Here is an 18,276-nt window from a genome sequence, read left to right as displayed (position 1 = left end):
CAGGAACGGCACCCCACCCCCACCCTCATCACCCACTGTGCCATTGGCACCTTAAAAGCTGTAACTTTCTGTGCATGCCGCTCCCCCCACAGCCCTGAGCGCACCATCAGCAGCGGGGAGCTCTGAGACCTGGCAAAGAGGGGACACAGCGAGAAGTCAAAAGGGATGGGGGCCATTCATGGGGTGAGGCAGAGGCATTCAGCCTTCACCCATCTGCAGCTAGTTTCAAGTGGCAATTGCTGAGCCAGGCCTGGGTCTATTTACTCCTGCACATGCCAAATGGTGGCTGGTGCTCTGACCTGATAAGCTAGATGGCAGTGTGCCAAGTGCCTGGTCACTATAGTGACCTCACGCCACCCTACCAAGGCAGATGCCTGTCTCTGGGACGCTCTCTGGCTGTTCCTCACCACGTGCTACACCTCTTTAAGCTGTAGCTACATGCTCCACATGGCAAACATCAGGCTGGGTCAATAATGAGAGGTGGAAAGGCCAAGTGGTGATGCTGCCAGCCGGCCACATCACACAAAGGCTGGCTCTCATTCCAGGCCTGCCAGAGCCATTCGCTGCTAATAACCTCAGCTCAGCCAATCACAACTTGCTATACTCTACCCCTCTCTCAGCAACCCGCTCCTCACCCTCTGGGTTTGGTTGTTGGTGACCAGCTCATAGATGGGTGCTGCTTTGGTGACCTCCAGCAGAATTGGCTCGGCTGGCGTGTCTGGGCTTGAAGTCACATGGCAAAGTGGGCATGAGGAGGGGCAGTGGCCTCTACTCTGGCACTCCATGCGGACCCCAGCTGCCATCCGCTTGGTGCCCGACTCAGACAGGCTGGCGATGTATTCGGGGAAGGTGAGAACCTTGGGGTCCCGCTCTCGCTCCTCGGACTCGTCAGAGGGGGAATTGCCTGTGAAATGAGAGAAAGGGAGGGTGGGAAATCAGGCCAACCCATAATGCCCTCATCTGTTCTCCCTCTACAGCCCATGGCTCTTCCAGTACCATAGATGGCCACACTTCACTTCATAGTCAGGAAATACTGACTGGTGATTAAACGAGGGACCAGGCATCATGACCTCTGAGTTCCTTTCCCTGCTCTGTCACTGGCAAGTGACCTAAACGTCTCTGTGCTTCCATTTCCGCACATCCTGGCATCCGGCTGGGGGTTTGCTTCCCTGGCTGCCCTCTATGCCACTCATGTGTAGAGCCCGAGTCCCCAGGCTATCTGCAAGTGGACTGAATTCATCTGCAGTGACAGGCTCCCTCCATTGGAGATTTCATTCTCCTGCAGATGGGGTGAGGGGGGGGCACAGTGAGAGTAAAGGTTTATTCTGGCTTCCACTTGGACCTGCTTTCATATCCCGAGAACTTCGTTAAAAATCCTCCTTTGGGGGTGATATGTTCCATGCTTGGTCTCAAGCCCAGGAGTAATTCTTGTTAGGTTTAAGGTAAATCCTTTTAGCCCTTTATGGGTAAGAGCAGAGTGAAAAGAACAGATTTTTTTTTCCAACTTAAAACATTAAAACTTTTTTTTTTGGAGGAGGGGTGTATTATAAATTCAAAGCAAGCATTTTATCAGCTCTCATTCCACCCACTAGAGGGCAGTGTAGCACAGAGTCTCCACCTCATGCATCACTTTAGGCTTTTATGTAAGACAACTAGGAACAACTGATCCAAAGCCCACTGAATTTTTTAAAAAAAAAAAAGAACTTTATATCAGTCCCCTCCTTTGGAAATTCTGGCATGAACTTCTCTGTACCTCAGTTCCCCCATCTGTAAAATGGGAGATAATGACACCGACCAACCTTTGTAAAGCACTTTGGAATCTAGGAGTGGAAAACATCACAAAAGCATTATTAATTATTATTATTATTATTATTTTATTAATAGACTTGGCAAGGTCCATAGTTTCAAAGATGTTACAGCCAGAGGGAACCACTGTGATCCTACAGGAGGTCAGAGTAAATAACTGACTTCCCAGAATTCATTCATGTTTGAACCAGAGCATGTCTTTTGGGAGAAGGAGGTGTGGGGGAAATCCAACCTTGACTGAAAAATTGCCAATGATGGAAAAAATCCACCACAACCCTTGGTAAGCTGTTCGAGTGGCTAATTACACTAACGGGCACCTATTTTTCAGCCTGAATTCTTCTAGCTTTAACTTCCAGCCATTGGATCTCATTATACCTTTGTCTTCTAGCCTGAAGAGCCCATGATCAATTTTTTAAATTTTTATCTATTTCAGTTTTCACAGTTGTGCAAAATTATGAGTTTTAAGCATTTTTTCTATTTGTATTAATTTAAATGTTCACAATTGCAAGCAATTATGGAGGGGTTAGATAATTATTTAATGACAGACATTGCGATTCAAAAAGTTACAGCTTTACAATTGTTAAAAAACACAAATTGTCAACATCAAATGTCAAAATATACAAAATAACTATCCTTCAAACAAACTCTAGTAAGTACTTCCTTTGCCTATCTATAAATCTCTATCATTGATGGAGATGTTTTTCATTGGTTTGTGTTTATATGATGAAATCAACATTTACTGAAAAAAATCTAATCCTGCTGAGCCTAATTATTAAGTATGCAACTCCCATTTTTATTAATAGTCAAAAAGGACCACTGCAATAGTTAAAAGAACCATCTTATTTTCCTCCCCAAAAGCCTCTCTCTTTGTTCTCTCTCAGAAATCTAGTTGTGACACTTGTTGGAAAGGTGGATAAAAATCACTTATTCAAAAATAAATATATAAATGAAAATCAAATATTTTTAACTTTAAATATTTTTTAAAAATTTTAAATCAGATTATTTAATTTAAATATCTTTTTTAAAAATAAACTTATTTAAAATTATATTTGAAATTGACAACCTATGTTAAGGCTTAAACTTGCTATAATGTATTAAAACTATTCAAATTAACAAATAATATTAAGCAGTCTGTATTTGCTGCTGAAGTTTAAAAAAAGTCAAATCACTGAACTGGTGGCTGTCACTGGCTAAGCACCTGGAACCAGCTTGCTAAAGGGCTAAACCAGCTTTTGATAGCAGTAGCCTCTTCTGCAGGGAGAATATTTTCTGCATTTCAACTTATTCAGCTGGTTCAGTTCAATGACTAATTCAGTCAAAGTTGAGAAACTGACTGGCAGTTGAAAAAAAAAAAATCAGGAAAGCTTATTTTCTATATCCAAGCAATAACTAAAAACAAAGTACAAGAGGATGAGATCTACTAATTCTAAAATCTTGCAGACCATTCCTTCTCAATCATTAATTCAATCATGATCTGAAGCAGAAGGGAAAGCAGGAAGGTAGTGGAATACAGAGAGAGACCACACATCTTGAAGAACGCCCAATTATAGATAAGTAACCTTCTCCTCTTATTTGCGAGCTGGTCCCTATATGTAGTCCAAATGTGGGTGACTGGTAAGCAGTTGTTGGGGGGGGGGGGCCGTTGCAAGGATGCAGGTGATATACTGTAATGCTGCTGTTCCAAAGGCTGCATTTTCAGAAGTGGCTTGAACTTCATGAAGGGATGGATGCAACTCTAAGTTGGCACCTTACAAATGTACACTAGGCAGCCACCAAAGGTATGGGAAATAGAGGAGGATGGTGTCAATGATGGCTTGCAACTCTTCAACGTCCTGTCAAAAGTGACCTTTAGCCGGTGGCTGAGGTTGGGTGGCTGACATTGAGGTGGATGGAGCTGCATACCTTGGTTTTTGCAACGTCTCATAATTACCTGGTGATTCATATGGTTGCTAGTGGTAGAAAGGTTGTAGAAGAGGCATTGATATATACACCTCTTTATGATGTTTCTTCTTTGGAGCCAGAGTATAAATCCTATGGAGTGGAGGGTTGACCTGGAGTCATAATTAGTGCAAAGACTTGACTGTCTTTTCAATAAAGAGATTAGCTGGGTCAAAGGGTAAATGCATGATGTTGTTCTGAACCTTGAACCCTGAAGAGAGAAGTTATGATTCACGCCGCAATCCTACTGTAGTTGCTCTAGATGTGGTATCGGCCATGTCAACCACAGCGTGGAGTCAAGTTGTTGCCATGAGTCTACCCTCATCAGCAAAGGTTTGGGAATTGGCCCTTTCCTTCTGAAGAAGGTGTATCTTTAAACTCCAAGAATATGAAGTAGTTCATAAAATCATACTTAGCTAACAGGACCTGGAAGTTAATGATTCTAAACTGGACGCTGGTGGATATGACCTCTTTCCTCCCCACAAGATTAAGGTGTTTAATACCCTTGTCTGCAGATGTGGTCTTGGAGTGTGGTGGCCCAGATCTTTCTACAACTCCTTGTGCTACTAGGAAGTTGGGGGCAGGATAGGTGAACAAAAATTCTTCCCCTTTTCAGGGACGAAGTATAATCTCTCAGCTACTTTGGGGATACAGATGCATGATGCAAGCATGGGCCGGGCCATACCACCGTGGCTGGTTCCATGAAAGCCTGGCAAAGCTACATGATTGGGTCCACTGGGCTTTAGAATCTCCAAGAGTGTATGCTGCATGCCATTAACTTCCTCAAATGGGATCTGAGGTTCAGATGTCACCATCTGCAAGAGTTCTTGTATTGTCTCTGGTCATCAGGTGGGGATGGCAAAGATGGGGCAATTGCCACATTGGGTGAGGATGATGATACACACATGAGTAACGCTGGTACCAGTGGATCTGGCTCTTGACATCTTTCTCCTCTGTATACTCTGGCAGAGCCTGTTGCTGTTGTCTGGGGGAAAGAGGGCCTGTGAGACTCTCACACAGATCCAGGGTGCCATGGATATCCCATGGACCTCAACAGGGCCAGTATATTTTGAAGGCTGGCTGGCTCTCATTCCTGTCATCCCCAAGGCATCAGGTACCAGTGGTCTCTCGGATGGTAGTTTTGTCTGGTTGGAGGATGGGTCCAGAAAAGTCTAGAAGCCCTATCTAGGCTAGCCTTTGTTCATAAAGGTGATGGTTCATCCTGAACATTAGATTGAGGAAAAAGTAGAATCTGGTTCCATGGCAGTACTGTCACTGCTTGCTTGTGGATGGAGTAAGAAGCAGCTCTTTCTCCCTGACGTGGATTCCACTTCTGGTGTTGAAACATTCCTCAGAAGGACTGGACCTGAAAGCAGAGGAGATTGTGGGTACAGAAGAGTGAAGATATCCTCCAGGATGGTATAAGTCTCAATCCACCCTGGTCCTGGTAATCGGTATTGTTGGATCTGGTGTATCCATGGGCTTAGTGGTTGGCTCGTACCATTTAAGGAAGAAGAGTTCTGCCTAGAGCTCTTTATCGGTGCTGGCAGGTACTGATTCTTCAGTTTACTAGCTGGTACTGGAGTTGATACCTTTGGCTTCTTGCTCCGGAGTGCCTTACCCTCGTGACTGGGAGGCTTGCGTGGGCCTAGGTCTTTAGGACTGGAGTATGAGGACTCACCTGATTTGGAAGGAGTCAGGGAGGGATCCTTTCTCTTGGGAGCAGATCCGGAAGGGGATCTGTTCTTATGTCTGTGAGAGCATCCCCTGCTCTCGAGAACCCAAGACAACGGCTCTTTGGCTTTATTAGATCTGGCCTCTGCCCCGAAGCTAGTGCTCGGAGGGACGCTGCTCAAGGGCCTGGATACGACTGGGGTCTCATAGCTTTGTCCATCACGTACTTCCTCAGACAGAGCTGTTGTCCCTCTCAGGTCCAGGGAGGGAAGGAGAAGCAGATATTTCACTTGGAGGAGATATGAGCCTCCTCAGAGCAGTAAAGATAATGCTGGTGGTCACTGCTGACCAAGATGGAGGGAGGACAGGAGACAGTTCTTAATCCAGAACTCTGGGCACAGTCTCCCCGAGGGGGGAAACAGAGTCTCAGGGTAGGGAAAATCTAGTCTACACTAACTATAGAGAGAGTACTAAAAACACTAAACGCTATATACAATTATGTTTACAGATAAGAGAGACAATGCGAAGATAGCTACAGCCACAGAGGATTCCGAATCAAGCCATGTGGTGGTAAGAACGAACTGGGGAGACAGTCAGCTCACACCTTTCCATATCCTCTCCTCAGTGTTGACCACGAGGAGGTCCAGGGCAGAGGCATGGACTGATGCACATTACTTGCATGATTTTCCAGTCTCAGGTGCATGGGGTGGATGCGTGCCCACAGGTGGAACGCACATAGGGACTAGCACTTGGACATCAGTTCAATTCACTAACTACTGATAAAAGCAGCAGAGAATCCTGTGGCACCTTGTAGATTAACAGACGTTTTGGATCATGAGCTTTCGTGGGTGAATACTCACTTCGTCAGATGAATGTAGTGGAAACTTCCAGGGGCTGGTATATATATGCTAGCAAGCAAGCTAGAGATAACGAGGTTAGTTCAATCAGGGAGGATGAGGCCCTGTTCTAGCAGTTGAGGTGTGAAAACCAAGGGAGGAGAAACTGGTTCTGTGTTCGGCAAAGCCATTCAACAGTCTTTCGTTCAACCTGAGCTGATGGTGTCAAATTTGCAGAAGAATTGAAGTACAGTTTTCTCTTTGCAGTCTGGTCCTTGAAGTTTTTTTTTGCTGCAGGATGGCCACCTTAAGAGTTGCTTATAGTGTGGCCAGGGAGGTTGAGTGCTCTCTCTACAGGTTTTTTGGTATATTGCCATTCCTATGATCTGATTTGTGCTCCATTTATCTTTCTTCCGTAAGCGACTGTCCAGTTTGGGCCGATGTTACATAGGCAGAGGGGCAATTGCTGGACAATGATGGCGTATATTCACTTCAACGCTCCTGCCACACTATAAGCCGACCTTAAGGTGGCTCATACCTGCAGCAAAAAAATCAGGACCAGACTTCAAAGAGAAACTGCTGAGCTTCCTTATTTGCAAATTTGAACCATCAGCGTCAAGGGTTGAACAAAGACTCTGAATGGTTGCACTACAGAATTCTCTCCTGGTTTCACACCTCAACTGCTGAACAGGGCCTCATCCTCCTGATTGAACTAACCTCGTTTATCTCTAGCTTGCTTGCTAAACACACACACACACACACACAACACACACCCACTCTTCTCTCTTCTTCTTGGATAATTTCCACTAATTCATTCTGACGAACTGGGTATTCACCCACGAAAGCTCATGATCCAAAATGTCTGTTAGTCTATAAGGTGCCACAGGATTCTCTGTTGCTTTTACAGATTCAGACTAACACGGCTACCCCTCTGATACTTAACTACCGATAATACTTCCTTCCTAATACTTCACTTGGTTTTAAATACAAAATGTATTTTGATAATTACTTTTCTCTTATGTATCCAGCACGCTTAAGGTAGGTTTATTTAACCAATAACAAACTCATTTTAAATGCTGTTTTTGTGCATTTAATTGAAATCCAATTTCCAGCCAAATTAGTCTTGACACAAATATAAAGTAAATAATTATGTAAAAAAGCAATGTGCCATTCACCATTTTTCAACATAATAATAAGAATCTGAATGAATAAATATGTATAGATATAGTGTATTCTCCTGGTTAGCAAAGAGTAAAACCACATTTGATTAAAAGACTGTATTTCATTGTGAATAAACATCTTTTAATAGTTACCAGCTAAAAAGTATAAATTCAAAACAAGATGAAAATTGATTTAAATCAAGGGTTCCTGCTTGTTGATTTAAATCATGATTAAAATTGCTGACTGACATCACTTTGATTTATATGAGACCGCTTTGGTGAGGGGAGCAGAATTGTTTCTTAACACAGTGTTTTGCAGAGTTCCTATGATATCAAAGTAGCTCAAGATACTCTGAATGGTCTCTGCTTGCTACTAACCAGGTATACCTATACCTACAGTGTTGCAATATATTCAACAGCTAAAACAACCTACAGCAAAGCGACCACTAGGTGGTGCTGTGATGCCATGAATTGTTCCAGCCCTGGGAATAGCATATGACAGCAATAATTTAAAAGACCTATTTAAGATCAATTCCACTCCTGCAGCAATGTGCAGTATAGTTCCTCCAAAATCTCCTGGATCAAACAACAGGGATGAGCTGCAGGCTGATGAGAGGCATGATGATGGGCTCATGTCCTCGGAAGCTGGACAATCTCCACTAACGAGTGAATTAAGTGAAGTGCCTTTCTTTTCAAGGAAAGTTTCTATTGAATAACACTGCAGGGGGCGAAACAGCCCAATATACCCAGGGGGAAATCTTCAAATGAAACTTCTTGATTGAAAAAAAAGGCAGCAAGCTTTTCTTGCCGCTGCTGAGCTCTGAAAACATGAGACCAGATTGTCAAAAGACCTCCGCACCCAGCAGCTACTGCTGTCTGTGTGCGCATGTTCTCTATGTAAGCTGCTGGGTGCTGAGACGCCTGAAAATCCTACCCGGAAGGGAGATCCGTATTAGATGCTGAGCAGACATAGTAAGTGTCCTTCAAGATCAGGTGCAGAGAGTCCTAATCTGGAACAGGGAACTGAGAAGATCGTAGGCTCCATCAAAGAGGTGCCCAGACAGCTCTCCCTATCACCCCAAACAGCAAGAATGTACAGAACGTACCTTCTCTAGCACCCGATCGGGCCCTCCTTCAACTCCTACTGACTTCACGGATGGGGGTGCGCTTGGGTCTGAGGAGACGATTAGGCCCTGATGCCTATTAACCCCTGTTCTTCCTGGCTTTCCCTCCCCTCTACCTCTCCTTCGTGCTGGAGCTGGGAGCGAGCTGCAAAAGGATCTAGGCAGGGTTGAGAGTGGCCTAGAGCACTGCAAGGGCAGGTGGCTGCTGTTCTGGGTAATTGCAGGCACTACTAAGCCCACTGTCCTGGTTCACTACATATACATGGGGGTGGGTGAGTAGATGAGAGAGAGAAGGAGAAGAGATGCGACACACGAAAAGGAGAGGAAGAAAGGCTCTCCAGCCTCCTTGGCTTCCACCCAGCAAAGACAGCTCCTGTGCCCAGCTTCCTGCAAAGCCAAACAAACCCTGGCAGTGTGCTTCATAGCAGTGTGCTTCGGGATTGGCAGAGCGCATCTGGCTTCTACCTGCTGAGTGAGAACAAGACATGGAGAGAGGTGGAACTAAGTATCCCTGCGGGATTCAAGATGCTCTAATCTCTGTTAGCAGTGGGGAAGAAAGTAGTGTGTGCGACGGGCTGGCTGGGGAGCAGCTATCTGCTTGTTCTGGGATTGGATCCAGATTTTGTGTACATATATGACTCTGAACAACACCATCAGTGTAAAGAGGGTACAGACAAGCCAGACTTGCAACGCCCAGAGCGGTGTGAGACAAGAGAGGGTTGGGACCTGACAGCTTCTGCCTACACCTGGAGGCACCGTAGGAATTCAGCATTAAAATCCAGCAAGGTCACTGGCAACAGGAGCTGGGGCTTCTTGGCAGATGTGGGACATAATGGAGGGCGCATAAAGGTCTAGAGGAAGAGCTCCACCAGCTGGGTTTAGCACTTGGATCCCACAATACCTTTGCCTTACAAACACTCTTCTAGCTCTGACTAAAAGCTGTTCATCCTGCTGCTGTGCTGGGCAACGTCTGTAATCTATAAACGATGCTCTCTAAAGGCATCTCACCTCTAGCTCCTTGAGCTCTTGGCCTTCCCTTCACTTCAAACAGCCATATCGCTTCTCTCAATCCTGTCCCTTTGGGATTTTGAATAAACTCAGCAAGTTGCCCTTCTGCATCTCCTCCTTTCCAAAAGACATAACATCCTAATCCAGGGGTAGGCAACCTATGGAATGTGTGCCGAAGGCGGCACGCGAGCTGATTTTCAGTGCCACTCACACTGCCCAGTCTGGGGTGCTCTGCATTTTAATTTAATTTTAAATGAAGTTTCTTAAACATTTTAAAAACTTTATTTACTTTACATATAACAATAGTTTAGTTATATATTATAGAGTTATAGAAAGAGACTGTCTAAAAACATTAAAATGTATTACTGGCATGCAAAACCTTAAATTAGAGTAAATAAATGAAGACTCAGCACACCACTTCTGAAAGGTTGCTGACCCCTGTCCTAGTCAATACCCAAGACCCTAGAGACCTTGACACATTCTCTTTGCAGTAGCTTCTCAATTTCTACGATGACCTTCTCCTAATACAATGACCACGGTGGAGCACAGTATTCCACCCATAATCGGGCACTCAGCGGTCCAGATTCACATAGGACTGTCCTGATTTTGAGTAGACCATCCAGTAACTTTGCTAGCAGGTCATCAAAAGTGTCCCTGAAACATCTCTAAGGATCTTTTTGACAGCATGGTATTGCAAGGTGATGACGCTGGCTTGCGAGATGGACATATTTTGTAAACTGATGGCCCCAATGCAATAGTAACAGTCACAACAGTGGAGCAGGGTGAATTTGCCCTTGGGGATGATCATGTTATTATTTATTTCCATTTAGAATAATGCAAAAGTTCCTATGCACAGGCTCTGAGTTCCCAGCCCATAACTTACAAACACCAGCTATGCAGGTCAGGAAAGTCTTCTGTTCTACCAGGGAACAAGACCATCATCAACTAGTAACTAAATAAGTGGCAACACAAGATATTGTAAAAGTCATTTTCTTCAAACTGTCAGGTATGATTCTAAGGTATTTCCACCATCAAAACCAACACCAGCCTATCTAGCAGAACTGGAACATAAAGGGGTTTGGGATATGGAGCGTTTGACTCCTAAGCTGATGGTCAGAAACCACCTCAGGTCTGCAGTGCCCAGAAGTTGTTCCCCTCCAATAGCTGTTTGACAGCCTGTGTAAAAGGAATGGTGGTTTCCATCTTTGCAAGCTGAGATGGGGCCAGCCCCAGTTACCTCAGGGACAGCCTTGCCCTCCATGACTGTCACCTGTCACAACAGTTGCATCACACTGGAACAGCAGAGCTCGAAAGCGACTCACCTGTGTGCAGGAGCAGGGGCTTTCACAATGATGGCCCCACAAATATGGGGCTCATTCCTAGGAAAGATCAGGATGGCTGGATGGCAGAGAGTCTTGTCACCTTCAGAGCAAAAGGCAAGGCCCAGCATTTTGAGACAGCCTTCCCTCAATCTTCCCATCAACAGGAGACGAGAGCTCATCACCTCACAGAATGGAGCAGAATTTTCAAAAGAACTCAGCTCCTCTTTGGACCTCAAAGTAAGTGGTTAGATCTGCAAAAGAACTCATCCCGTTGGATGCTGGGAGCTTCTGAAAATCCACCTGCTAATGGCACAGCGGGAGCTGCCAACTGCTGGGCGCTTTGGACAAGCTAACTCTTATTACGGCCTAGACGAGAGCTGAGCTCATGAAAACCTGGCTCTGCGCTCTGTGAACAGACCCTGAATTCACACAGAGAGAGAAGAAATTAAAAAATGGAGAACAACAGAAGATAGGCTCTCCAGTTCAAGCTAGAAGCACTGCAGAGGGTTAGCAAATGTCTCATTCCAGCCTCTTTGCTGGTTGGTCTGGGAATTAGCTCTTTCAGCGGTGCGCCGTCACTAGTGGTGTGTCGCCCACCGTTACTCTCTTGGTCTCCGTTGTCCTCACAGTCGGACCCATGTCACTACTAGACTGCAGCATCTGCTTCTGGACACTGCCCTCCAGCTGTGCCTGCTCTGCTGGCTCTCCTCCACTTCCGAGGGAATGGCAGCTTCTGGCTCTATCACTCGCCTCAATGGCTCACTTCAGTCTAGCCCCTTCCTTCAAGGGCAAACTGCAATCTGGCTTAGCCACTGTCATCACTGGCAAATGCAGGGGAAGGGGGAGGGCCCAGGCCTGCGCGCTACTCTGGACCCCAACTCAGGGATCCTCTAGCAGCAGCCACTTACTGCCCTTCTCCAACTCGTCCTTACTACCTACTTCCCTGGGCCACTTCCCCGTAGCCCCAGCACCTTCTCGGCCCCGTTGTGTCAGGGCCCCAGTCTGGCAGTCATCAGCCTAGAGCTCTCCCAACCTCTGTTGACCCAGCCCAACACTGCTCTATTTTAGGTGCTTCTCTAAGACAAGGGTGGGCAAACTATGGCCCGGGAGCTGCATTTGGCCCTTCAGACATTTTAAACTGGCCCTTGAGCTCTCGCTAGGGACAAGGGTCCAGGGCTTTCCCCGCTCCGGCACTCCAGCCGGGAAGCAGGGTCAGGGGCTTGTGCCACTCCACGTGTGCTGTGGCTCCACACGGCTCCTGAAAACAGTGGCATGTCCACCCTCTGGCTCCTACACATAGGGGCAACCAGGAGGCTCCACGCGCTGCCCCCGCCCCAAGCATTGCCTTTGCATCTCCAATTGGCTGGGAACCGCTGTCTGGACGCGCCTTCGCGTAGGAGCCGGAGGGGGGACATGCTGCTGCTTCCGGGAGCTGCTTGAGGTAAGCACCACCTGGAGCCTGTACTCTTGACCCCCTGCCCCAGACTTGATCCTGCTTTGGCCCTCCAAATCCCTCAGTCTCAGCCCAGAGCACCCTCCTGCAACCCCAAGCCCTCATTCCCAGCCCCCACCCAGAGCCCACACCCCCAGCTGGAGCCACATGCCCTGTGCACCCCAACCTCTTGTCCCAGCCTCCTCCTGCACCCTGAACTTCTCCATTCTGGCTCCACCTACACCCTCAACTGGAGCCCTCATCCCCTCCCACACCCCAACCCCCAATTTCATGAGCTTTCATGGTCCACCATACATTTTCCATATCCAGATGTGGCCCTCAGGTCAAAAAGTTTCCCCACCCCTACTCTAAGAGCCACTTCTTCTCCCTTTGCCCTGCAGGGAGAAACTGCCTTCCTTGCTGCCCTACAGCCTTCTTATAAGGCCCAGCCTGGCCCTGATAGGCTGCTTTCGAGCCTCCACTTGATTGGCTCCCAATAAGCCCTTCCATGATTGGCTGGAGCTCTGCGCAGCTTCTCTGGCTTGCTTTAACCCTTTCCGTGTCAGAGTGGGGCAGCTGCTCCACTAAAAGCCCATACTCTTGGGGCTGTGGGGGGTCTGACATGGATAGGGGGGCTTGGTTAGCCTCAGGAGGAGACAAGTCTTGCGTTGCTCGATGGTGATGGTTTTAGAAGCTGCCCTGATTATCTGGCTGCTGTCCCAGCCCCCTGAGCTAAAACACTGCTTCCTCCTGATACGCTCAGTGTGCTGGGGGTCCCAAGCAGAGGGACATGGGGAGAGGGCAGGTGATTAATGGAACTTATTATGGACGGTGTCTCTTTGTACAGGCTGGAGGGGCATGGAGAAGGCAGCATGAGCAGAGGCTAGAGCCTCCCAGTCTGGAGAAGGTGGCATCCTTCCCCCTTCTTTCACTTGGCCCAGGAAACTCTTCGGCCCCTCTCCAGCCTGTGTTTATCTCACTCAGCAGCAAAGGCCCATGCAAACCCCTATGGGCTAGAGATGAAATCCTTTCCACAGAACACCACATTTCTTCTCAATGATCCCTAGGTGGAGCTGAGCCCTAACTGCACCCCTAAGGCTCTTCCTGGCACCTTTGTGCCTCTGATCCTGGAGCATCCGGGACAATGACCACAAACTAAACAACGACCATGAGGAGCAATCTGGAGATCCGTGGCATAGGAGCTGCCTAGTGGGGAAGCAGCCAGGAGGGTGGGGGGATAAATGGTAATAGTAATGAGGTTCTGACTTCACACACAAAGTGCTGAGGCTGCCATGCGCCATCCTCAGCTCCAACAGCAGCAGCAGCCTCTGCCACCGGCACGAACACTTGGTATTAAATTTATAACAGAAACCAATTAAAAGATAACAAGAGAACATAAGAGAACATATGCTCTAGATTGCAAGAATTTAGGTGTTTAAAAAACCCCACGACCTCCGGCTATCACAGGGGAAGTGTCAGTATTGTTTCGAAAGGCCCACAGACTATTTCAAAATATGTCTCTCCAGCCATTAGCGACTAGCTGTCATTGGTCAGGTGATCGGTACAAATGGGGAGGGTGGGATGCATGCAATGACCCAGGAATGCTCCATCTCTGGGTGGGTTGGGACAGGATCTCAAATGAGTATTTTGTTGCATGTGAAGTATGTTTGCTCGCTCCCTGTGAACATCAGCAGGTGGCTTGCAGGCCTATGGATCTTTAGAATGATTCCACACCTTTCTTTTCCAGACTAGGCCAGAACTATTTTGCAGCAGGCTTCACAAGGAATACTGGCAGGTCTCTTACTACTTAGCAGTCACTGCAAATGGGACCTCTAGTCCATAGGGACCTCGAGAGGTCATCAAGTCCAGTACCCTACCCTCATTTGGTCCGAGTCCAGTCCCCTGCCCTCATGGCAGGACCAAATGAGGGCAGGGGACTGGACTCGATGACTGCTCGAGGTCCCTTCCAGTCCTAGAGTCTATGACTCTATGGACTGCATATGTACATAGATCCAATCAGCTCTTTGCAAATAGCCTCTCAGCTCTCATGTACTTTGCAATGAACTCTCTGGGCAAATAAAAAGGACACGAGACAAACCAAGGCAGAGGCAGGTAAGTCTGCAGTAGTGTAAAAACTTCCAGTCAGGTTGTGCATAGCTCTGCGAGAAAGGTGTGAGGACTCCTAATCCACCTACTATCGGCCTGCATTGGCAAGAAGTGCAATCTGGGTCCTTGCTTGCCCGGCCCAAAAGAACCAGGAACTCTAGTGTAATTGCTCAAACATTTGCACATGCACTCAGCAGGTTCTGCGGTAGGAGAGCGTGGGTCTTTGGCCCCCTCTAGTGCTTGGTCCACATAAGAGGTTAATAGATCAGCTATAACTTCTAGCTAGAAGACTTAAGCCCAGTCCTCAAAAGTATCTAGGTGCCTAATTCCCATTGATTTCAATGAGAGCTGAGAAACAGCTGAGACATGTTTATCTTGGAATGCAAATCACCAATGCAAAGTTCTAACTGCTGCAGGTTAACTGCATATTTTGCATTTTGCCATGAGTCTGCAAGATCCAGACAGAGAGAGAAACATTTCCCTGGCCAGTGTAACCCACTGGTGAGTGTTTCTGGTCTGCATCTGTATCGATCCACAAAAGACACAAGCTGGTTACAGACCCCGCTAGAAAGACTTGGTTCTGTAGCTCAAGCTATAGCAGCTCACATATTTTGCTCTGAAAGTCTCCAGGTTGGTCCCTGGTGTGCTGGCCAAGACAGTGGCTGTCACACAGCACTGCCAAGGATGGCTATGCAAACAAGTGTTCAGGATTTAGTAAAGCTGGTGATATTCAAATTCCCAGGCATCTTTCCTGACCATTTGGTTTGCCAGAGCCAGATGGACTGACATGGCAGTGGCTCTCTCTGTGAAACTGCAGCGCACCCAGCAGGAGAAGGGGAACAGGTGGGTAGTTCTTGAACTTCCAGGGCTCCTCCTGGCATCTACTGAGGTGTCCCTTTTTTCTCCCACATGGACAGTCTGGATTTTCCCTGCTTTACTATAGCCTGGGTTATTCTTTCATGTAACTGGCAGAGGACGTGGGAGGTACTTCCGATGAAAGAGGGACCCATTAAAAACCCACCTGGCTGGCATGAGAAAGGGAACTTTGATCTGCTGGCCTGTCTCACTGTCATTTGCTTTGAACAGAGAGGCTGACAGATCCTTCCCACTTCGAAGGAAAGCGCCTTGATGTCACTTAGCTGGAGCTACCGGAATGCCCACTCCACAGGAAGCACTCAGCACGGGACAGTCATTTTCTCGGACAGGAAAAGGTAGGATTCACGTGTCATTTCTCTGCCCTCCAGCTGACAACCACCTGACACTGGAAAATGATGCTGTGGTCAAACTGTGCACTGGGCCACACCAGCACCAAGCCTGAGTAAGGCTCCTGAAGTCAATGGAGAGCAGAACGTGGCCCTACGAGACATAAGGATTAAACCGATCCCCCTATCTTAAAATGGAGGAGATGCTCCTGCATCCTTCAGTTTCAGCCGGCGAGGACCTCATGGCAAGAGATGGTGCAGTGCTGTGACACTGAGCTGCCAGGGGTTGATATTACATGGCAGCATCCCAGGGGCACTGAGGACAAGGTCAGCAGAAGGTCAGATCCACAGCTCCACTGATGTCAGTGGGGTCATGCCCATTTACACTAGCCCCTGGGGTTTAGCATGGAATCATGCATCATCGACAACTCAGGATGCAGGAATTCCTATAGGACAACCACTTAGGGTGGTAGGGGGATCTTTAAATCACCAATAGCAGTTAGGTGAAGGCTGTTCATTGTGCAGGGCTTTGTTTTTGCTGTAGCTGGAGATCATATGAAAGCAGTTCTAGTTACAGTAGAACCCCTATTTTACAAACTAACCTAGGATTGAGGAGTTCATAAAACTAAAAAGATCATAATAATGACCACCTCACAAGGACGGGAGGTCCAGTGCCTGAGTTGCAGGACGGTGCACTGCATTGCTATCTTCATGTCCTTCACACCACTGCAAAATGGCTTCCAATGCACTGAAGGCACTGGAATGTGAAGAGATGGAGACTTGTTCTTCATTTCATGTGATTTGTTTTTCCCCAGCCAAGAAAAAATTATTCGTGTAATTGGTTGTTCATTAAGATTGATGCTCGTGAAATCAAGGTTCTACGGTGTTGCTATTATTACTTGTCCCTAGGGATTACGTACTTAATTTCTCTCTCAGACCTCTACAGTACTGCTGATCTGGGCAGGAAGTAGCATGAGAAGGAGGAGGAAGTAGGAAGAGTTACTCAGGACTGAGTTGTTCAAAGTCAGCATTTGCTCTAGGCACAAAGCCGAGGGCTAAGTCTGATCAGGAACCTTTGGACTCCATCAACACAGACTGCACATTCACCCCCGAGGCCACTTCCCTGGAACTTCAGCCCACAGTGTGATGTGTGCAATTGGCAGTCATTACAAGGGGGGTCAGAGAAGAACCAGTGCCTACGTTAATAAGCCAGTTTGTCTCCATCTTCTACGCTCAACGGAACTTACTGTTTAAACATTTTGCCAAGAAATAGGACAGTGCTAACCTCACTCAGAAACCCCTGCAAACAAAACGAGCCTGTTAAACCAAAAAGAAGAAAGGGCATTTAGTTTCCCCATTGTGCTGGAAATGCACCACTTTGGGACAGCAATGCAGGAGAACGGGGAAAGCAGCAGCCACAGAGAATGGTTTGTCTCTCGCAATTTTTCAATCAATATCTCGACATTCACCAACTAAAAGCTAAGAGGAGAAAGTGGCAGGTGTTGGAACAGGAGAGAAGCTGAAAGGAGATACTGTACAGGAAGGAAGGAAGAAGACTACGAGACCTGCAGAAAGGAAGAGACCACGGTGAAAGGGCCAGACTGGAGGGGAAAAAAGGACGAAATAGAGAAAAGAAAAGTTGCTGTGCTCAGAGAGATCCTGCCACTGAACTACAGTGGACTTAATACTAAAGAGGGTAGTGTGACATTCCCCTCTGGTGTTATCTGGACCAGTGATCTGCTAGGCCTCTCCAATCCTTGACTCTGGGAGCCAGCCTTACCCTGCTCTCCTGTGAGAACCCCAACTCTTGGGCTGTTCACACACAGCCTCTGGCATGTAAACTGCTCCCAGCTACTTGCAAGCAAATGATACTAGCCAATATCTCCGGTCCCAGACACAACCCTGGGAACCTCCAATTTGCAGTTATGGGTGCTGGACGCTGCAAGCTTATATAAGTTCGTCAGTTTAACAAAGAAATTGATATGTACCAGACTTGTTCTCCCAAGGGGAATCTCTGACACACTGCTAACCAAATGCACTGCTTCAGGTAGAATAAACAGATTTATTAACTATAAAAGGTAGATTTAAGTGATTTTAAGTCAAAGCATAACAAGTCAGATTTGGTCAAATGAAATAAAAGCAAAACGCATTCTAAGCTGATCTTAACACTTTCAGTGTCCTTACAAATGTAAATGCTTCTCACCACAGGCTGGCTTTTCAGCCAGGCTCTCCCCTTTGATCAGCGTTTCAGTCGCTTGGTGGTGGTGTCTGTAGATGTAGGTGGAAGAGAGAGAGCCACCATGGCAAACATCTCTCCCTTTTATCATGTCCTTTCTTTCCTCTTGGCTTTGCCTTCCCCCTCACTTCAGAGTCAGATGAGCATTACTTCATCACAGTCCCAAACTGACCGAAGGAAGAGGGTGACTCCCTCGAGGGTCTAACAGATTCTTTCGTTGCTGCCTAAGCCAGTGTCCATTGTTCCTGTGAGACTGGGCTGGGTTTGTCCAGTCCATGCCCTGACGAGGTATGAACTGCATCTCTGCTCTTGGAAAGTTTTTGCATGGGCTTGCTTTAAATCATGAGGATATATTTTCAGGCTCATAACTAAATACCTGAAATTATAATCTATAACCTTACTGTAACAATTACTATAACATCACTATAACAA

The 18,276-nt window shown here is 46.9% G+C and overlaps 1 protein-coding gene across 3 annotated transcripts in view; it reads right to left on the bottom strand.

The window, feature by feature from the left end:
* Positions 1 to 18,276, bottom strand: part of ASTN1 (astrotactin 1) — a 192,362-nt gene that overhangs the window by 20,378 nt on the left and 153,708 nt on the right. For all 3 annotated transcript variants that reach the window (XM_032804803.2, XM_032804804.2, XM_075067914.1), the window contains exon 17: positions 636 to 904. In XM_032804803.2, coding sequence (XP_032660694.1) covers positions 636 to 904 — 269 coding nt within the window. The remainder of the gene's footprint in view (positions 1 to 635; positions 905 to 18,276) is intronic.

Source organism: Chelonoidis abingdonii, chromosome 7 (genome assembly GCF_003597395.2).
Source record: "Chelonoidis abingdonii isolate Lonesome George chromosome 7, CheloAbing_2.0, whole genome shotgun sequence".
Taxonomy (NCBI): domain Eukaryota; kingdom Metazoa; phylum Chordata; order Testudines; family Testudinidae; genus Chelonoidis; species Chelonoidis abingdonii.
This window is presented reverse-complemented; position numbering and strand designations above follow the sequence as displayed.